This window comes from Oryzias latipes, chromosome 15 (assembly GCF_053564925.1).
Source record: "Oryzias latipes strain Hd-rR chromosome 15, Olatipes_Hd-rR_3.1".
Taxonomy (NCBI): domain Eukaryota; kingdom Metazoa; phylum Chordata; class Actinopteri; order Beloniformes; family Adrianichthyidae; genus Oryzias; species Oryzias latipes.
In genome coordinates this window covers 26518776-26540769 of record NC_136251.1, presented here as the reverse complement: position 1 = coordinate 26540769, position 21994 = coordinate 26518776, and the positions used below count along the sequence as shown (strand labels likewise).

Below are 21994 nucleotides of genomic sequence, written 5' to 3'. Positions count from 1 at the left end.
CATCAATTTGTACAAGTGGCACTTTTTCATCATTTTAGTTAAAAGAAAAAAGCAAAGACACAATGTAACAAAACCACCTTTAGGGGGCGCTGATGAGGTGACAGGTGCTTGTTACCATTATCTCTATTGCTTCAAGCCACAAAGATAGATTCCATCTATTTTACCAACCAACAGGTCTCCAAACTGTTTTTTTTTTCTGTTCTCCGAACAAAATAATCAAATGTAACATTCAATGACCAAACGTCATGCTCCGTTATTATATCTTTATTAAAGAAAAATATTTTCACAGAGAGTACTTTTTAGGAAAACCGTTCTGTCCCTGTTATTCACTCACACTTTTACACAAAAAACCTTTTTCTTTAAGTTGAACTCATGTAATGATGTTTCATACAAACTTTTCTGTAGAAAAAATACAATTTCTGCTCATTCATTTCTGACGTCTGAGCAGCCGGTAAAGAGAATCCTCACGTCTGTAGTGAAACCAGAGAGGTGGAGGAGCGGTTGGTCTGCGGTCACGAGGTCAGCCCAGGCATCTAGCTGTGTCACCACAATCCTGTGTGTGTGTGTGTGTGTGTGTGTGTGAACACGTGACACATAGCTTCAATGTTTAGAACGTCTGACTTTTTATAAACCCTCAGCTTCTAACTAGCTTTAAAACCCACTGTCTGCCCCAAGAACTGCTGACTTTGGCTGCTAAAGGAAGTAAATCAATTCAAATAATTCATGACTTTTATTTATAACTTCTGAAAACAATGACCTTGAGTAAAAAAGGTCAACGTGACAGGTGAACAACAGGAACTACTTCATTTAGAAAGCACTTAGAACTCCACAAGACTTCTCTGAAGAGCTTCCTCCAACTCTGCGGGAAAGAAAAACAAGAAAAAAAAAAAAGTTGAAAATGACACTCCATTATAAAACAACATAAAAACAGCAGAGGCCATTTTAAAGACCCACTCCGATCATCTTTGAAGCTATTTTCAAAGTGATCTTTTAATCCCGTTTATGCTGCTTTTAGTCAAAATACAAAAAAAGCCTGTGTTGTTTTTCTTAGGACATAGTTTCTGCAGAGCTGAATTGTGGGCGGGACCACTGGCACGGAGCAACTCCGCCCCCTTTCCCTTTCGGAGCGCTAGAAGCAGGGAGCTTGTGGGCCGCCCAGTGCAGTTTCAACAACACAAATATGACTTTTTATTTTTTTACAAATGCAAATTTGAGCTTAATTTTCTTAATATGCGTTTCCATCATTAGAAGACATGTTGGAAAAAAAACATTTTCATTGTAGTAGGTCTTAACATTCAAATCTTTTTGACATGTTGGCTCATTTTACAAAAACAATGATCTATAAAAAATACCAATCTCTAAACTTTTTACATTTTAAAATATACAGTTTGTACTAAACTAATAATTACTGCTTTTTTATTATAGCTTTTGAAAAAAAGGTTGTTTTTTTTTTTGTTGTGAAAACAGACCTGCTGACTCTCTGGCTTCTTCTGCACTTACAGGCAGAGCGTGTTTCATCTCATCATCAGAGGTCTCTGCAACAGACAACAAAACTGATTTTTTAATCGGATCAAACATATGGTTTTTCAAACTGATAGAATTACTTCAACTCCGTCATGTTTATTCATGACACGTTACTGTAAATGTTTACCCATGGCAGTTTCATCTCTTTCGTTGTTGATCTGATCGTCTTTCAGAAACTTCCCCAGAGTTTCATCCTGGATCTCTGTGAATCATGAAAAACTGGAATCAAAAGTGCTGCAGTCTCCAAACACAAACGCTAAAGTCAGCCTCCTTTGGTGAACTTACGGCGTTTGTGTGCTTTGACCTCCACACGAGTGGGCTCTGCCTCTGAGCTCTTCCTGGAGCTCCTGCAGGGCTCTAGCGTGCAGTGACAGTGATGATAGTGTTTATGGAAACCTGGAACACCCATATAACTCTGGTGACACATGTTGCATTGTACTTCAAATGTCTTGTCCAGGTTCAGGCTGGGGTGCTTTGTGTGCACGTGAGTCTTGATCTGCGCGTACGTTGGCACGGACACGCTGCAGGGAGGACACACGTACTGGCATTTCCCCTCTGCAGCCAACTCTTTCATGCATCTGGTATAAACCCCCGTCACTGTTTCCTTGTTGCCTTCTGAAGACATGCAGGGACAGTCCAGAGGAAGCATCGCAGCAGCCGGTTGGAGAACGTCGGCGTCGTCCATGCAGCAGTAATCCCTGCTGTGAAGGCTCCGGTAATGCTCCAGGAGCTCGGCCTCAGAATCCATCTGCATGCTGTCGCAGAGGCCGCAAAAGTACCAACTCTTTATGTCCCCGCCGTGCTCGTTCGTGCAGTGTCTTCTCACGGTGGACTCCTTGAAGAACTTTTGGGGACAGTGTCCACAGATAAACCTCTGAAAGCTGTGGCTGCTGATGTCACTGCAGTGTTTGCGGATGGCAACTTCCGAGTCGAAGACGTCCTCGCACATCCTGCACATCCAGGTGAGGCCGCGTGCCACGGAGGACGACGTCTCGACGGTGTTCTGCTGGACCTTGGATCTGCCGGAAGAGGACGTGGCGGCTTCGCTGCTGGTGGAGGGTTTGGCCTGGAGATCGTCAGGCACTTCTTGCTCTGCGATGTAGGTGTGTCCTCTGTGAACGTCGGACACATGAGACAGGATGTCTTCGAATCGCGGCATTTCAACGTTGCACTTCCTGCAGAAGTACAGGAAGTTGGAGAGGTGCGCTCCGCCATGGAAGCGGCTCATGTGAAGGCTGGCGATGGAAGACTCTCCCATGAGTTTGCTGCACACGCCACACAGGTGGAAAATCTGGTTCACGGCCAGAAGATGCTTGGTGGCCACACCCTCCTCCGGGAACTGCAGGCCGCACTCGCAGAACCACGCGGTCTCCGAGGTTCTGCTACTGCTGGAATGCACACCTGGAGTCAACCTCCGCTGCTTGACCGAATCCTCACCCCGATCCTTCTCCTCCCGGGGTCTTTTTTGAAAGGAACGCCTCTGCTCCTGCTGTGCTCTATGGAACCTGCCGTACTGAAGAAGAGCTTGTACCACCGTTTGATTGACCTCAACGTCATGCTGCGTCGATTCTGTGTGCTTCTCCATCTCAGCTTTGGTGAAAAAGACTTTAGAGCAGACGGTGCACTGTCCCTTTACCAGGAGCTGCTTCATGACTTCCACTACCGTTTTCTCTGCCTTGGCCACGGCGCAGCCTTGCCTGCAGTGCACACTGGAAAAGAAAAAAATAGGGGAAATTAGTACCAAAAAAAAAACCTCTGATCCACAGAGATCTTTGACACTGGAACCTACTTAAAGTGAGCTTGAGCCGCTTGGTGTGATGTCAGTACTTTGTGGCATAAAGAGCAGCGCACGGTGAATGCCGTATCCTTGCACAAAGCGATGAGACGATTCTTTACATGCTGAGGGACAGGAACCGGCATTGCTGCTTCTTTGCTTTCTTTAAGTTAAAGAAAACAAAGAACATTTCCTTTAAAAGATGCGTTTTTGCCAAAATGTTTGAGCATTTATCTATCCTGCGGACTGTCATCCACTTCACCTTTCAGAGCAAATGAATGTGTGAAGTGGTTTCTGGCCGACATGTGCTGAAGACACTCGTCTCGAAGGTTGAAGAGCAGGTAGCAGGCGGGGCAGGCGAAGCACACGATCCGCTGATAGGTCTGATCTCCACTGTGACCGTCAGAGCTGGACGAGGAGGCCTAGTTATCCAACAGTGAAGACTCACATTTAGACTCACAAAAAAGACCAAACAAACATCTTCACAACTGACCAAAAATGGAAGTAAGTCATGAAAGATCCGTGTAGAAGTGTCAGGAGAAAGACACGTGCCATGCTAAATGTATAGAAAACGATGTGTTGTTTCATTATTATTGCTTGAAAGAAAAAAGGTTTGGGTGAAAAATGATCCTTTATGTGACAATATACAACAATTAAAATGTTACTTTCAAAGATTTAGCAGAATTGATCAAACTAGAATATTGGTTTTAGAAGTTTTCACAGCAAAGATTCAGGTGTTTAGACTCTGTAGTGTCTGTTTTTTTCTTCAATGAGCGAGCTAAAGATGATATCCTGTTAAAGTGATAGAAAATATAACTTTCTACACAGAATTTCTGACAATTTAATGTTATTTTATGCATTTTTGTGTTTATTTACATTTCAGACGTTTTAAAGATCGACTCCAATCATCTTTTGATCCATTGTAAAAGCCTCCCCGGTGGTATTCCAATTACAATTATGCCATTTTCAGCCAAATTTTTTAAAAATCTGTGTCGTTTTCTAGGACAGTTTCTGCAGAGCGGCAGTAGTTCATCAGAATGTGGGCGGTACTGTTGGTGCGGAGCAACCCCCCCTTCCCATCACCCATAAATGAGAGCTCTTCCTCTACGTCAGTGTTTACCCAGCCCTGGTCCTCGGGACACACAGTCCTGCATGTTTTCCCATGTTGCTCGGCTTATGCACACATGATCATCAACAGGTTCTGCAGAAGCCTGACAATGACAGTCAACAAAGGCCGGTGTGTTTCAGGAGGGTTGGATTGAAAAAATGCAGGACAGTGTGCCGCGGAGACCAGGGTTGGGAAGCCGGCAACATTGGAGCTATCCAGCCGTACAGTTTGGAACAAGAGGAAAACAAAGACAGACATGAATCTAGTTATCTGGAAGTGGATGAAACAGAGTGGAGGAAAATACCATTTGATCGTCTACTCCTGGTTCTCAATTATTTGAATAAAAAAATACTAATAAAAGCCCTTTTGAGCTTAATTTTTCTTCTTATATATGTTCTTCATCATGAGAAAAATGCTACAAGATCATCATAAAACACATTTTTTATTGAAGTCTTTAAGGACGTACCACCTCGCTGCATAAATGCTCTGAGAATCTGAAAGCCTCTGTTAATCGAAACTTTGAAAAAAATACGACTCAAAACTCAAATCTTTTTATTGATGGATATGCTTCTAACTCGAGTGTTGAGGCTTTTTCCAACCCACCACTGATTAAATTCAGTTTTTTTAAAAGAAGAGAACCAAAATAATCCATTGATCTCTAGAGGTAAAGGTGTTTCATTTCAGGTTTAAGCAGATAGTCTTTGTTGCTAATAGGGGCTTTTCAAAAACTCTTATTATGTTTATTGTTGAGGATAACTTATCTCTGTTAAACTGAAACAAGATGATCCTGATTGTATTTTAGGGAAAAGTGCTCCAACCTTTGTCTCCACATGCCGCCTCCATGCATCTTTGGACGGAAAATGTTGACTGCACGCCACACAGGCGAACTGCTCGAATGGACTTCCTCTGAGGCTGATCTCTGGGTCACATGGAGAATGGTCAAACCTGCACACACAGCTTTACTCAGCCAGGGTTGGATTAGAATGCACCAGTCTCTGCAAATCAACAGCAGCACAAGCACAACTCGTTGACCTTTTTAAATGTCCGTCAAGCAGCGAAGCGTTGTCATAGACACGCCCACAGTTGATCACAGGACACGTCTGTCTTGTCAAGCTGTTCTTTGGGAAGGAAGAGGAGGGGGGTCTTCTACCTGAACCAGCACTGATCAGCCCGGGTTTAACACCTGAAGGAACAGACACATCTTTCAGAAACCATGAATCTGTCATCTACAAGACTGATTTATCTTTAAATTTAATTTACACTAAAGAAAGACAAAAACATAGATGTCACCTGGCATTTTCAGCCACATTTCCACGCAGCGCCTTGCGTCTTGATTAACTCGGTTGGCAGAACTCACAGCCAGCTCCTGCTGTCCGTGAGCTTTTTGTAAAATCTGCTTCTCCTAAAAGAAGAAAAAACAAAGACCTTCAGGAAATGAAGCCCATGGTAATTTCAACACTTTGATATTGAAATGACTAAACCTGTTCATTCTAAAAAGTCTGGTTTCACACCACCAGGGGGCTCTGTTGCAAACATAACCAGATTCACTGTTTCTAGGTGAACTAATGTGTAGAAAAATTACAAACAGAAATGTGTTTTGCTGTTGACCAAATTTTGCTTTCAAGAAATTAAGCTTAAATAAACAAGAAAGAGAAAAGATAATAACGTTCAATACCTTGAATGCTCTACATTTCTTTGCTCTCTCCTTTTTCTCCAAAGCCACCTGGTGAGCCAGTCTGTCCAGCGTAGATGTGACGTGCGCTTTGTGCTGGCTAATTTTGTCCTCAGTCTATCAATGAAAGAAAAGAAAAAAAGAGGATTTTGTAAAAGAATGAAGATCCTTGTGAAAGATACTTCTTTTATGAAGCAGACAATATGTTTAATCACAAACCAAGACTGGCAGTGATGAACATCCCTCTTCATCACTATCGCTCAACAGATCAATGCAATCTAATACTGGTCTAAGAGGCCCCTCCTGAAGGACATAAAAAGCAATGCATCAGACTGTATTCAAACATCATAGTCCAGATTATGATTAGTTTGAATTCTGAGCATGGATAAAGCATTAAAGTACTATTGAGATCCAACCTTTGCAACCTAAAGCCAGGAGGTAACGGAACTTCATACTTTAGTATTAAAATAAAAGGTTTTTATTAGCATACAGAGACATCTTTCTATCATTGATATCTCAAATGGGTAAAAATTTGTTGCTGCATCATACAGTTTATGATCAATTTAGTCGAAATGCATTGAAATGTAGTGCGATGTATCATTATCAGGGCCATCACACTCCAAATTCCAAGTAGCCAATAAGTTTTTTCCATTTCTGCAAACATTTATTTATTTATTTATTTTACTTTTAAATTTAGTCGCTTGAATTGGAAACACAAATAATTAAAACTTTATTGTTATTGTCTGTTATGTAAACTAGAAATGTGTGTAAATGTCACTTACTGAGACAAACTCCACTTCTTCCACCTCATCTTCCTGTGCTTGATTTGGAGAAGCCATTGTTTCTGGGGGAAAAAAGAAAAACATGATGCACCTGGAATCTGCAGCTAACTTTAAACATGCATATTCAATATAAATGCTAAGTTTGAATGACGCAGCAAACATTAAATTGCAGCCCACAAGTTTAAAGAGAAGCGATATATTTGTCTCCATGAAGCCATACAATGTTTTAATAAAGGCTATCATTTAGAAAGGTATTGCAGTACACATTTAAACCAGTGGTGGCATTATTGGGTTAAGAGCTGCCTCATGGAAGACAGAAGAAGAACGAAAGCGCCAAAATGTTGCATTCAAGGACTGGATTTCCCATGTGTAAAATTAATTTTCAGACACTGTTTGTCGACTGTATCGTTGCAATTTTGCACGAAAATTACGTAAAGGTTAAATTATCATTAGGCCAGTCAACCTAGCTCAAGGTTCCGTCGAAGATTAAACACAGGCTGAATAATAAGTTTATTAGAAACTTTAAAAAACACAAAACAGCAAGCTAATAGCCCGCCATGCATGTCGATCACCACTAAGCTAACATTGGTTTAGCTGTCAGATGTTTGTTTCACTTCAGTTGAGTGGTATGCAATCGACACACCAGAAACTACGACAAGTGAAAGCTTAAATAAAAAATAAAACAATTTAATCACTTTTCTTTTTTTTTTTACCAACTCCTCTTCTTGCTGACTTCTCTTGCCGTCGTTGGGTCAAGCTTTCTTCAACGTCCCAAATGTTAGTGAATGCAGCAGCTAGTCTGGTCTACTACGTCACGGGAGAAGACGCGCTTGTTTTGTACGTGCTTTGGCCAGACGGGCGGGGTTCCTTTACATTTTCCGACTGAAACGAATATCAGAGCACCCCACCCCCCGTGTCCTAGCTTTTACGGACGGAATGATTAACGCATGATCTATTTATGACCCCGTTGTTGGAGTTAATGTTCATTAAACGGTAAAATAAATGAGATAGTTGTTCTTTCTTCGAGTTTTTGGAATTGATTGGTACGTTTTGCAAGCATTGTATTTATTTTTAATTTTTCTATAGTATTGTTGAACAATTTGAATGATTTTCACAAATCTGACTATTTTTTGTCCCCATTTCTTACTTGAAATATAAAAATGATTTCCTTTTATAAAAACAATAAAGACATCTTTTTTAAATAAATAAAAATCACATCTCCCACTAAGCACATTAGTGAGGTGGGGGCTGTAAAACCATTAGTAATTGCAGATCTAGACGCACCTCCTGCAGCCATTTCTTTCCTATTGCAGGGAAGAGAGACCGGGCAGCAGATTACTGCGATGCAGGCTGGGATAAATCTGCTGACTCTCCTTTGCCCTCGGTGAAATAAATAAATAAATAAGGGAACGTGCGTCTGTGCTGAGTCATGCATTGTACCTCACAATAGTGCTATCAGTGGTCTGGGTTGTCCTTTTTGACTCTGGACGCTCCACGTCTTTGGCTGTGTGATGCTTCAAGTGTGTCAGCGAGCCTCTTCATCCTCATCTGGAGCTCTAAGTGGTGCAGCAGAGGATCTGTTCCATATCTACACCCTATGATGATCGCTGCGGCGTTTTTGGTGCTGCTCAGGCCGTACAGTATCCAGTATGTGCTGCTCTTGCTGCTGCTTTTAATTGGGACTATTGCGACTATTTTGTTTTTCTGCTGCTGGCATCGGAGGCTTCGCGATGGGAAGCATCCAATAAAATCGGTTCTTTCCGGCGGGCGCTCCAGGAGTCGCGGTGAGTCGTGGCGCAGGCCAGCCGCTTCTCCTGCGTTTCCCTCTGATTTAAATTGACTGACAGCCCATTTAAATGCTATTTGACATCTGCAGCTTGAGGCTGCCAAATGAATAAATCATGATTGTGTTTGAAGACACGATATTTCATGGTTCAAAATGTCATTATGTTTAATCCCAGTTTAACATATGCTGTCTCTCCTATAGTTGGTCTGAGAACGCATCATTTTCGATCAGAGGTAGGGGGAACTTATTGTCATTGCTTTCAGGTGTCATTATTGCCATGTTTTGATTCCTTTTAACCCTTAACTATTCTTGACTTTAACTTAAGAATGCATTTCTATTTTTGGGTACTGTGTGTGCGCAGTGCGCATATGTTATTAAAAAGTAATGTAGGGGATTTAGCTTTTTTCCCCAAGATAGTTTTAGCCATAAAATTGTAAGAAAAACCCTTTAGATTTATTGTTAAGTATTTCTGCTCATCACAGTGATTGTCGTTTCGATCACTGCTGACATTATTTTAGCTGTTTCCGTTTGACGCAACTCGATTTCAAAATAAAACACGGAACATTTAAAATATCCAGTCTGTGTAAGACCATGCCAAAAGCATGAACAATTCACTATACTAGTAACTAAAATAAACTATAAAGCATGATAGAGCCCTGTGACAGGTCTTTTAGGGAGGTTTTATATTTTAATCTAAAACCTTTAAATAAACGTCATCAATTATTTACTGAAAGAGTCCTGTAGTTGAGATGGCTTGCCGGTTCTTTTATGTCACTTGAATGAGAAAGAGGATGCTCTGAAATGATTTTAGTTGTTGTCGTTTACCATGATTTAAATTAGCTGACTCTGTTTTGTTACCCATAATATTCAAACTTTGACTTTGCAATGCTGCAGTGACAGAGATTTAAAATTTTATTGGTGAACTTTGTAATAAGACTGTGAAGACTTTGTACTTTATATCTTTCTGCAAACAACCCTAAAGTCTTCAAACAAATATAAGATAATTTGGAATTTGGATGTTTCTATAAAACCAGGTGGTTAAAACATGCATTACATTTTGTTTCCATATATTTTTTAATTAAGAATATATATGATCAAATATGCACAGAAAAATGTCCTTTGTTTCATTTTACCTAACATTTTTTCCTCAGTAAGTCATTTTGTTGTTGCACAACTTTATCAAATAAATGCTGGGTCTTTTACAATTGAATTTAGTCAAAATGCATTTTCAAAATCTCTTCAAACGCACTTAAAGTCAGGCATTTGTTGATGTTTAAAGGGTTTCAGGCACAGTCCACGTCACTTAAGAAGGAGTGTGCACTCTCGAGTGATCGAGGAAAAACCCAGCCTGGTGGAGGTTCCTGAGAGCGAAGCAGACTCATCCTCAACTCTCCGAAAACGCAAAGTGAAGAAGAGAGTCCCAGCAGACTTCTACCAGTCTGTGCAAGTCACCCCCACCCGTAAAGCTGTAGGTATCCCACCTGAACTGCTGCCACCATTAAAGCTGATGACAAAGTGATGGTGTACGTTTGCCTCCACAGGGACATCTGGATGCCTTTGAAGCTGGTTAGGATTAACTTGCTGGAGAAAACAGGGCAGGTGTTTATTTTTAGGGCACGTCTCATAATGTCTTATGGAGCCAAACTTTGTATATCGTCATTTAAAAAGTAAACAAAAAGTACACTAATTTGTGTTTGGTTGATTATTTTTTGTTGTTAGAATGCTTCTTGTTATATGCTGTTGTCTGTTTTCCTGTTAGCATTATGAAATGAGCAGCAGAATTCAGTATTATGGCTTGCACTCATTATAAATTGACCAGAGCCTATATGCAACAGAAAAATAATTTACCAAACACAAATTTAAATATTTTTGGAGCTTTGTTTATTGGTTTTACATCTAAAGAAACAAACAAAAAATGATAAAAAGTTAAAACCTTTTAAAACATTTCACATAGATTTAGTTTGGAAAACTGAATTATTTATCCTACAAATGGACCTAGAATCATATTTAGGGATGAAGTTTTTGTAAACTACTGTTACATAAATGTCAAGTACGCTATACAGCATCAGATTTAATTGCATATCTTATCAACTGTAAAGTTTATACCACTAATATTGGGATTTTCTTGAGCTTTGATTGTTGTTTATATATTTAAGGAGGTTCCCTTTACTTTTCCTCTGCCACCCTGAGCTTACTGAACACTGTCAGCCCTCAGTTCCTTTAAGCTCACATTGTGGAGTCGAAAAGTAAACTAAGGAGAAGGTCAGTACAACACTAATCACAAAGATTGATTGTATTTCCTTTCAAAAAGGAGATTACCCGACTGCAGGAACATTAGGATGAGAAAGCGCAGGGCCCCACTAAACATTAGGTGTGACCTCCTCTGTTTGTGTTCTGAATGTTCACATTCTGTCAGTATTTCATCAGTTTTTCCACAAAACAACCAAACGTGTTTCTCTTTCTGTCTCATTTTATTATTTAGAATGTTTCTAGCAAACCTTTTTTTCTTTTAATTCTTTTTAGGTGCTGCAGAAGGTTTACAGTGATTTGAAAACTTGCCTTTTTGTCCTGGTGTCTCAAGTCCTGTATGATGTTGGAACTAAGTGTTGAACTCAAGCTATTGATCTGCGCAGTTCCTGCATTAGACCTGAAGATAACACATCTGAGCTTTCCTGCTATCAATATAGTCAGCGAATGGGCTTGACAGGAAGTTTTAAAAAGTCGATATCTAATGTTACAACTGCAGACATGTCTACTTCAAATTACCTTTTTGAAATTGAGCATTTTAAGTGTTTTATGGGTGTTGTACTTTGTTGGTAAATATTGTTTTTATATTTTACTTTGTTGTTATAAATGTTTAAAAAAATCACACCAACTTACAGCGACAATGAGGATAGCAGATAATAAAGAACCCTTTCATTCATTATATTATAAACTTAACATGTACTTTTTATGGTAACTACTTATATATTTATGATACTTCACAACACTCCTTGATGTAGACATTGTTTTATTGTGTATGAGAATAGTGTATGAGAATAAGTACGCTTTTTTCAAGCAAGACTATTATTATATTTTCTGACCCACTTTCCCATTTAAACAAAAAAACCTCTAAAAATAGACTTTAGATCAGAGATTAAGCTTTCTTGAAAAGGCAGGCTTTTTGTCCTGATCAAGAGTGGTGGAAGGATGACACAGCTCTCTCTGCTCATCTTACCAGCACGCTGCAGCTTTTATCAGCTCTAAAGCTTACAATTTAACCCTAAAATCCCCTGAGCCTTTCAGATAAAGACTTTCACCCCCCCCCCCCCCCCCCCAAACAAAAAAAGATATGTATAATCAACTTCCCCCTGGATGCATTAAAATGCGTATTTATCACAAACCGGAAGTCATCGTTCAGGTATTTTGTCGCGCCCTTTTCCACACGGAGGTCTTTAGTCATATTTGCTTAGTTGCTCAATCTCAGGAGTGTCAGCTAGGGTGCAGCAGGTAATTACAGAAGCAAAGTGGAGTAGGTGTAGGAAAATTTAACATATCTTATATCCCTAAGATAAATTACAATAAAATATGAACAAATCTGACAGTTTTTTAGTTCCAAAGGTGGGTTGTTTAAGGAATTTAAGGTTTGCCATGCGTGAGAAACCTCCTGATAACCCCGGGGTTTTTAGTCAGCAGTCCACCCACTGTGTTTTATAATGGAGGGATGGCGCTGTAATCCCGCCGTCAGACACCGCTGGAGCTGCTGTTGTTGGCTGTGGGGTATGACGCGGAGCTGCATGCAGTCTGCGCTCCCATCACAGTCTGGCTCTGACTCGACAGCAGCATCCTCTCATCAGCTCCTAATGATCTGATACCGGAGCCGTGCGCCGCCGGAACATCCCCTAAAGGGCGTGCCATCTCATCAAACATGTCACTGAAAGGTGGCGAGTAATCGATAGGATTATTACTTTGATTGTTTTCTTCTTCCATCAGACAGCTCTCCATGTATTCAGTGGTAAGTCTTATTTCTGACCTGGCGGGGGAGCCAGACTCTATCGCTTCCACGTCTTTTTTTGCTAAATCTCTCTCTTTTTTTTAATGGTTTGGGTTACTTGGAACAAATGGCTCCGGTCACACCTAACGCGCGCGCTGATTACGCACGCTGATGTGCCATTGTGACAAAACCATCCGATCCGCGCTGTTTGTCCGCATCTAACCAAGACCCCGCTGGTTTTCTTTTGTCTGCCAGAGCTCCAGTTCGGGGAACCCTTCCCTGCTCTGCTCCATGTCTTCCTCGGCGGATGTCTCGGACGACGAGGACTGCAGCTTTAAATCCGGATCGGCATCTCCGGCACCCGGTGACACTTTACCTTGGAACCTTCCCAGACATGAGCGGTCCAAGAGGAAGATCCATGGCAGATCTGTGCTGGATCCGGCAGAGAGAGCTGTGCTTAGGATCGCAGGTGAGAAGGGCTCACCTTTGTCAAGTGTTTTTGAGAAAAACCACAGATTGGACATGAGTCCACGTATTGTTTGTGGCGCACGTGATGGTACAGCTAATGCAACAGAACTCTTCAGATCTTCAATCTTGGTGCCTTTATTGTTTTTTTCACCAACTCATTCTGATAATCCGAAACAATCCCTGATATTGCTTTATAGAGTTGCTGGTTATATGACCTAAAACTCATTTTATACTCGCTTTCAAGTTACTTTTATTGCACTTAATTGTTTTATAATGACACTTTGACACAAGAACATTGAGGGTTGTAAATGTCCGTGCGTGATTTTTCCAACGAAGTTGATGGGGTCCGTGACAGCTGACGTTATGACGCAATAAACTGGATTTCTATACAAATGTTAGGATTAGCAGGTAAACTTTTGGGAAAATATTCTAACATTTGATCATTCTTTAAAAAATATATTTTTTTCTTCATTTAAATTTATCTTTATTTAAATTAGTTTGAGTGAAAAACACACACACACAATTTTCGATTTTCAATATTCAAACATTTATTTCTCAGTGTCCATCCAGCTGCGCTTCCTCCCAGACTGGTCGCTGATTGGTCAGGGGGCAGACGTGGGCGGGACTTAGGGCGTCTCCTTCAATGTGACAGGAGCGCCGATCACTCTCGACTTCCCAGCACGCACACATGAACAGAAACGCGCGCACACATGAACAGAAACGCACGCACACGCTCGCTCACAGTGTCCCCTGTCCGTCGCTGGTGAATGTCCAGTCAAGCGCAGGTTATGGCTTATTGTGCGCCGCTTGGCTACGTGCTCTCGGACGAACAGGAATACCTCCAGGCCTATGAGGATGTATTGGAAAAATACAAAGGTAGGATCCAGATCGGTTAGATCCGCTTTAGTTAGACGGGAGCGAAATCAGTGCATGACAGTTCAATTAATGTCAGCCCCCTCTTCCTCTGCGGGGGTCTTGATCCAAGCAGTGGAAAAGCTGAGTCCATTTCCTGCATGACATCACAATTAGGCTGTGGTAAACAGTGGAGGAGACAAAGGCTTTAATTATAATGATTGTTATGACAAGAGGTTTGTAAGAAATTAGTCCATTATTTTTCTGTCAGACTCCTGTAGACTGTCACGTGACATGAAAACATGTAAAAGTCAGTTAGGAGCTGTAATTTTGAGTCAAATTTAATCAAGTGATTTTTTGGTATATCTTGTGTGTATTTTTTGTGAATTAATGTAAAATTGGACTCAATTCACCAAAATTAAGATAAGGTCCCCTTTGAGTCTCTGTGACAGGTAGAGCTTTAGAGTGCCTCCAAGCCAGGCCAGTGGAGATCCAGCAGAGCAGAATTCAAACTGACAGCAGCAGTTTTAACTCTTTGTGTCCCCCCCCCCCGTCATGTGTGGCCATACACTAAAAGAGCAGAACAATAAAGAGCCGAACGGCGTGGAGCATGCCCTGCCCGAGCGTGAACTCTCAGCTGTTGAGTGCTGTGGCCAACAGTTCCAGTCAGCTGTGCTAAAAAGGCTTGAAGGCGCTGCCATGACTCTAATGGGATCATATGATGCAGCATAACTTGGAATATGTGGCTGTGTAACGGTGGAGCTCTGACAAACAAAGCTTTCTCTTAAAAGTGTTGTCAGCCAGTTTGCACTCAGATACTGCAGGAAAAAGTTGATTCTAGGAGATTTTAGCTCCACGCCAACTCCTGTCAAAACCATGAATTTTTCCAGAAAGGGTAAGACTTTATTTCCTTTTGTTTTCAGCTAACTACTGGTTTTTGCCAAATGAATAGCCAACATACTATAAATGTACAAAAACTCATCAATAATGACTTTTTGTTTCTTTCCAAGACATCCAAAGTGTCGCTAACATGAGCTTAAATTATACATTTTTAGTCATTTTTTAGCTTTACTTAAGCAAAACAAAAATTATTACACCTTCTGATTCTTGCCTGTTGTCGCAAATATGCAGCAAACCCATTTGGCTCTAAAATTACCTAAATGTAGTTGAAAGTAAAAACAAAAGTGAAATTCTTATTTTTTCATAGCTGGAAATAAATTCAGATGTTAAACGGTTAAGTGTTGTTTGTGTCCATAAGAAAAGATTCGTCCAAGTTTTGATAAAGTGAGATGATTTTTTAACATTTATTTACCAGTTAGTTAAGTTATTGGACAAAAGGGAAATGGTTAACTGTCTGAAGTTTCAAAAAGTTACATTTTAATGGATTTTCTTTGAAGATTTTTGGAGAAAAATCCGTGCTCTTTGTTATAAATGAGTACATCAGAGGCTCAGGAGTGACTCTTTTCAGCAGTCCCTTTGTCTATAGGGAGCTGGTGTCTTACGTTTCGTTTGTCCTGGTCTCTACCATGTAGAGCTCCAAGCCTTTCACCATGTGATGCTCAGAGGATCAATGGGACACATTTTTTTTCTGTAAATAATCAACAGTAACTAAGCAAACAGGCAAGTAAACGAAGCTGTTTGTTTGTAGATTTCCAAATCAAAATGGAGAATTAGGTCATTCTCTTAAGAAACTGCAAATTTCTTATAAACTCCATGCAGACAAAAGGTTTATGATTTATTAGCCGAGTTGTTAATTTCTTAACCAAAATGTGTAATAAAAATAGATTATGTGAAAAACACAAAGAGTGAAAAGCTGTGAGGGGTTTGTTGGAGTGATGGTCATGTGCTGTGTTACAGACTTCTTCCTGACCTTTACCATGTAACTAGATATAAGTCATTTCAGTCATGGGAGGTGTTGAACAATGTTTAAAACAGCTATATAGTCTTATTCAATGCAGACTTTCCTGAAAAGGTGCTGTAAACCTCAGGAATGAGTTAAAGACCGGCTTTCTGCGCCGCTGCTCTGTGAGATCAAGCAGAGCCTGAAGGAGCAGTCAGTTTCCCAACACTTGATCATCTTCTGTCATCAGCTTTAATGGATTAGACTTTTGGTGGTTTAGTCAGCTTTTTTCAAGCTTCATTTGGTTTTCTAAGGTGGCACATTGCCTAAAAACCGCTTGCCAGGAATGTAACTATAGTTGTTATATATATATATATATATATATATATATAAGAATATATATATATTCAGATTAAATCCTCCATTAGGTTCTATCCATCTTTTCAGTGTAGTAAAATGTCATGAATAGACTGGGCTAGCATGCAACACAATTAACCAGCATGAAGCAGCTCAGGCGCCGTCCTGCTTTGTCACAGGGCGTGGTCTTTCTGTGTTTCTATCTGTGCTGCCTCACAACTCAAAGGGAAAACCTCTGTTACCCAGAAACATCTTTATACTGCTAACGCACGCCTGTCCATTTTTGCATGATTGAACAGAGTGGAGGGTTAGGCAGCATTGTATGTTTCTTTTTTTTTTTGCACAGTCACTGGCTTTGTCCACCCCTGTGGGCCCAGCCCCACCTCCCTGCTCCATGCTCCATGCTGACAGCCCACTCATCACATTCAAAAGACCCACTGCTCCATGCGTACACAGCAGGTTGGCTGAGACGGGTTTTTGTTGTGGGACAAAAGATACTTTGTTTTTCTGGGAGAAGCCTCCAAGACTTCTTCCTGTGTCAGATTGAAATATGAATATGTACCAACCTCTTGACTGACGTTGTTTGGAAGCAGCCGGCAGATGAAACCAGGAGATTAGCTAATCTGCTTAAAATGATACAACAAATAACATAAGACTAATGTATAACCCTGCTGTTACAGGGATGCTATCAGAACCAGTGAAGGTATGTGGAGGTGTCAGATGATCACTCCGGGACACTTTCAGTCTAAGCCTGAAGCAGACTTACACAACAGGAGAGAAATAACACCCAACAACCATAATTCTGCACTGAATTTTTGTTTAAAGTTCTTATGCTTTTTGGTTTTTATTGGCACAAATAGAAAAATAAATATGCACTTGGTATAATTAGCTAGAGTTTATTTTTATCATGGACATTATTCATGTCCATAATCGCAACATCTGTCAGGAAAGCAGCTGCTTTCGTGGTTTCATTGCAGTTTTTTGTCAGATTTTTGTCTAAATTTCTGCTTCTTGAAACATCGTTTGTGATAATTTTCCTGTAGTTTATTTTTTTACCAAGATGGAACAAAATAGGAAATCATTTTTTAATATAGAGTTAAAATATTTACAACAGTGTTTCCTTGAGTCTCAGTTGCATAATCAAAGCAGATTTAAATGCCATGATAATGATCAGTTATGACAAAAATGAAAATCTGCGTTTCTTTAAAAAAACTAGATTGTGAATTTGTTTATGTTAGTTTAAAATTCCTAAAATTTGTCATTTAGCTGCCAGGCTGTGTTGTGACTCTGAACCAGAGTGTGATGCCTGTTCACTGTTGTATTTATGTGCTGTCATGGTGATGGGGAAACTAGAATGACTGAACCTCATACCACAGCTCTACTTAGCTCCTCTGACATGAGATCATCTGTGAGTCTTGGTGTCCCATCCCTGACTCATGCACTGCAGCCTTTGTGCATGTCACCATTTCAGCCAAATGCAATGGATGATGGGAAGTGGTCCCACATGAGCAGTGGGAAACAGATTTCCTTTGTCTGCTCTGCCATAAATATGTAGTGAATGTGGGGTCTTCTGGTTAGTTTATTTCATTACCTGAGCTATAAAAAGTAAATCTAAACACATTTGCATAACTAGTAATGTGATTCTGCAAAACGTTTTTGACATTTAGTAAATCTGTTACTTAATCTCTCTCAGTTGATAATGTCACACTCAGTTGATTAAAATAGAAGTCATAACACATAGAAAGTGGGACACCAAACCGCAAATAAGACAAAGAAAAAAAAGAGAGCAAAAAACCCCAAAACAACAACAACACGGCTTTAATTACAAAAAATAGGCTTCAGCTACCTCTGTGACCCCAAACAGGACTAAGCAAGAATGTAAAATGATTTTTTAAAAAAGATTATTCATTGCAGGAATAAAAAAAATGTTAGTAATTATATTACACTACACGGGGCTAAGCAGGTATATTAGATGAAAAATTTGAAATCACAAAACCTATTGCAAAAAAACAAACAAACACAAAAGAAATCCTTGTCTTATAGAATATAGAAAAACTAGCATTTTAAGCATTTATGAGATTCTTTATAAACTGGAGCTTTGATATAATCATTTGTCTACTTTTTTTTCCTGTCACTTTTTGTTTCAATGTCTCTAATGCTACTATATTTTCCCCTATTATATTCCTTTTTCACGTTAAGTTTCTTAATGGGTTCAACATTTACAATGTCAAATAAAATATATGAGATCACAGCTTCTATGAAAGGTCTGTACATTGAAGTAGTCTGTACTACTTGATCAAAAGTTCTTAGGTGAAGGTGGCAAATGGAAGTAAATAAATGAAGGACTTTGAGCCTTCATATAATACGTGTATAGTCACATTTAACAGGATCTTCTGGATGTGAAATGAGTGGACCCAAATAATACACTGTTCAAGAATGATCTAATAGAATTTTATAATATGCTACTGGAAGCAAACACAAAAGGTGATTCTTATGTCCAGAAGCTGTTGAAAGAGATGTCTAAAATGTTCTAACACAGAACAGGAACCTCTACCAGGAGATTGTAGCCAGAACTGGAGCAATTGCAAAACCCTAAATGCATTAAGGGAGATGGGGAGTTATGATAAAATGACAAATGATCTTTCTCTCCATGAGATCCAAAAATCCGTACAGTCAAGGGGTGCGCGTAAATTTGTTGTCAAGAAGGCAGCATGGTCACACCACCACTGAGACCAGACAGAGGCTTTAGCAGTGGAGAAGATTCTCTGGCTGAGATCTGAGTGAAGTCTGTTTTAATAGGCTGCCATTGACTGTATAAGAGTGCTGGACTGAGCGCGTGTGACGTCACTCACAGATACTGCCTTACCTCCAGCTCCAAAAAAATGAAGCCAATTCAGTCGGTATTTTACCGCAATATGGTTGTTGCCATCTTGAAAGTAAGACGACAGTGGTTGGTCCAAGTGGTCTGAGTCAATATTTCAATGGCAACTACTATCACCAATCAGGAGTGAGCATGTTTGAAGTTTACATCTCTTCTGGCGCATGAGAATCTGTCAACCAAACGTTAGAGGTGATGCTAGCAGGCAGCACATGCTTTTACTCAGGCATCTGTTGGGTCAGTTTATAACTTGCAATAAAGCAAAAGTATTATGAAAAAAAAACTAGGATTAGCAAGAACATGTTAAAAGAGGTATCAGGACAAGAATGGTTATTCTGACAAATAGAATGACTGAGTAATACCAGTTTATTTCTCAATAGAAGTTTATGGGATTTTGGCTTCCTGGAGCCAGCAGGCACTTCCTGTTTGGAACGTGAGGGGGGTGGGATCGCTATGTCCAGTTTAGGCCTGCACAATATACCGCAAATTTATCGTTATCGCAATATCCAGCTCTGCAATATGCATATCGCAAAAGACGGCGAATATCGCAATAAATCGCAAACCCAAAATGTGTTAACAATCTTCTAGCAGCTTGAAGCATTTAACGAATCAAATAAATCCCTTTATGCTTTGACCAATCAGATGGACGCCTTCCCATTGTTGACCAATCAGATGGAGGCCTATTATGTTAACCCTGGTCCTGAAGAGCCTCAACCCTGCCTGTTTTCCAGCTCTCCTTAACCAGCTTGCTGTTGATTGGCTGACTCAAGTAATTTCACATCCTGATTGACTGAACACACCTGATTTTGGTTATCATTATCGAGCAGTCTAGGGAGAATTGGAAAACAGACAGGGTTGAGGCTCTTGAGGACCAGGGTTAGCCACCCTGACGTTTGTCCCCCATGTCGATGAGGGTCATTTGGAGTATAATTTTTAAACTGTTGCAATGAAATGGGAATGATGTTTTTGTTTATTTTTCTAATTGTTTATTTACCGCAAATTTATCGTTATCGCAATATTGATCACTAATATCGCATATCGCAAGTTTTCCTCATATCGTGCAGCCCTAGTCCAGTTCTTGTATACAGTCAATGGTTGTAATACAGGTGGGAAGGATGGTGTTAATCACCTTAAGGTTCTGCCAGCAGTGAGTGGTCCAGGGTCGTGAATGTGTCATTAACTCTTAGTTATTTAATTTCTTGTAGTATTGATCAAGCTACTTTTTGACTAATACTTCATTTATCTCAAAGTGTGTCACTTAAAATTGCTCTTATAGATAGAACGTTTGCAAAATGTTGTTAGTTATGTTTGCCACATCCACAGTTTGATGGTAATTTAAAGGTTTAAACTTCAGGAAAGCATTTATTTGCAGCAGTGGCTCATAACACACATGTCCAGCGTGTAATTATACTGTGCTGTCACACTTAAAAGATAATATTGCACTGACTCTTGGGTGCTTTTAAACTCCTCTTTGCATCATGTTTGTGGAATAAAACAAAGATTTTGGAGTTTTTGTGACACTTTTCGACCTGTTTCAACTACAGACAACCAGCTCTACTAGCTTAAATGCAGCTTTGCTTCAATTTAGACGGAACTGCTGCCAAGTGTTTTAATTCATGAAACAATTAAAAAAGGGTTAAAATATTAACACATATTAGATAAGAATGATCATACTGAACATTATGGGTGGAAAGCATAACACTTTAAGTAAAAATGGCAGAAGTTGTGTCGCCTCTGCTTTAAGCTGGTATTAAAACAGTATTTGTTTTTAATCAAACACGGTTTTGGCCTAATCCTCTTAAATTTCAGTCCAGTTGAATAAATTCCTCTAAATCATGATCCAATGTGCAAGATTTGTACACCTTGACCTGCATTGTCTTCCATCTTCAATAAGCCAGTGTTTGCACAAAGAGCTGCTAGAATACTGAAGCTGTGCAAAGTAAGAATTGTGTTTTTATTGTGGCTGTGAACACTATTCTACTGTCATTTACTGTCATTTTTTCCAGTAGTTTGTAACTTTTCTTCCTGGTTTTCATAAACTTTTCTATCAAATGCAAGTCTCACATAAAATCCTATCCCTGGTTATTATTTGACAGTGACTTAAACCAGGGCGATTTCTCTTGCCATTGTTGGTTTCCAAGCAGTTAAGCTTTTCTGTCAGAGCTGCAACACTTTAAAACCTCTGCTCTCTAGCTTTCAAAACAAAACATATTCAGTTGTGACACAAGACATGCAAAATGAGAGCTGTGTAGCAAGGATATTTAGCGTCCTTGTCGTTGGTTGGAAGGTTAAAGGCTTATCAGTTAAGTCTGCATGTGTGTTTTTATTTCCCTGCAATACAAGGTCAAGAGGATTAAGCGGAGAGGATTTTTGATTGCTCTGAGTTTTTACTCTGCTCTTCTCTTCTTCTTTTGTGCCATATGCTGCTATAGAAAAATGCATATTTACTTTCTGTCTTATTTTGAATGGAAATGTCAGGACGTTTTCTATCCCACATCTTGTATAAAGCATTGTGTCTATTTGAATACTTACCCAATTAAAAATTAAAAATTAAAAATCTTTATGAAAGAGTTAGGGTTTGAAAAAAAGGTGGGTAAATTTAGTTCTAATGGAAGTATGATTAAGAACACTTGTCTCTTGTTGCATGTTGGGAAATGTTATGGCACAGATTGCATGCAGCAACAGCAGCAGCAGCAGCAGCATGGTTTAGGGTAGTGTCTATTTATAGGGATGCACATGTGCTCTGCAAGTGAGTTCAAATAAGTTTCCGAGGCCGTCTGTTGGACCTCTATGGTGCAGTCTCAGGGACTCTGCAGACCTAAAGGATCTCTGTTTAAAACTTCCACTGTTATCAGTGATTTTCACTTCAGAGTGGCATCACTGTCAGAAGCACTCGAAATTAAGTAAACTTACATGAAGAAGTCCGTTTACTTTTATTTGTGTTTGATAAATCAGTTATTTTAAGTGAAAAAAATGTGGT

General features: G+C 39.7%; 2 protein-coding genes across 52 annotated transcripts in view; one reads left to right on the top strand and one right to left on the bottom strand.

Annotated features, from left to right (window-relative positions):
* Positions 1–248: 248 nt before the first annotated feature.
* Positions 249–8440, bottom strand: znf451 (zinc finger protein 451). 8 transcript variants are annotated; one of them, XM_011484530.4, is made up of 13 exons: positions 8301–8440; positions 6861–6922; positions 6298–6381; positions 6082–6195; positions 5697–5808; positions 5439–5589; positions 5225–5351; positions 3561–3720; positions 3314–3461; positions 1810–3233; positions 1652–1726; positions 1470–1535; positions 249–859 (listed from the first exon to the last, which is right to left on the bottom strand). In XM_011484530.4, the coding sequence occupies exons 2-13, from the start codon at positions 6915–6917 to the stop codon at positions 819–821; spliced, it is 2559 nt and encodes an 852-aa protein (XP_011482832.1). In that variant the 5' UTR covers positions 6918–6922; positions 8301–8440; the 3' UTR covers positions 249–818. The 8 variants fall into 8 exon arrangements, with proteins under 8 accessions (XP_011482832.1, XP_011482829.1, XP_011482830.1 ...); XM_011484527.4 differs by lacking the exon at positions 8301–8440 and adding an exon at positions 8145–8172; XM_011484528.4 differs by lacking the exon at positions 8301–8440 and adding an exon at positions 7574–7705.
* A 17-nt stretch (positions 8441–8457) lies between these two features.
* dst (dystonin) overlaps positions 8458–21994 on the top strand; it is a 92187-nt gene continuing 78650 nt past the window's right edge. For 37 of the 44 annotated variants that reach the window (XM_078932350.1, XM_078932357.1, XM_023963631.2 and 34 more), the window contains exons 1-4: positions 8458–8644; positions 8848–8879; positions 9926–10114; positions 12875–13088. In XM_078932350.1, coding sequence (XP_078788476.1) covers positions 8458–8644; positions 8848–8879; positions 9926–10114; positions 12875–13088 — 622 coding nt within the window. Of the gene's footprint in view, positions 8645–8847; positions 8880–9925; positions 10115–12428; positions 12641–12874; positions 13089–13729; positions 13964–21994 lie in introns of those variants that run through there. The other 7 variants (XM_078932352.1, XM_078932343.1, XM_023963632.2 and 4 more) reach the window with 3 other exon arrangements.

What these genes read in the sequence shown, in the direction of transcription:
- znf451 (XM_011484527.4), bottom strand. An exon ending in AATGTGGCTGAAAATGCCAG is followed by an intron (nt 5,590 to 5,696) that starts GTGACATCTATG and finishes CTGTTCCTTCAG; the next exon opens with GTGTTAAACCCGGGCTGATC. An exon ending in GGTCAAAGCACACAAACGCC is followed by an intron (nt 1,727 to 1,809) that starts GTAAGTTCACCA and finishes CATGATTCACAG; the next exon opens with AGATCCAGGATGAAACTCTG.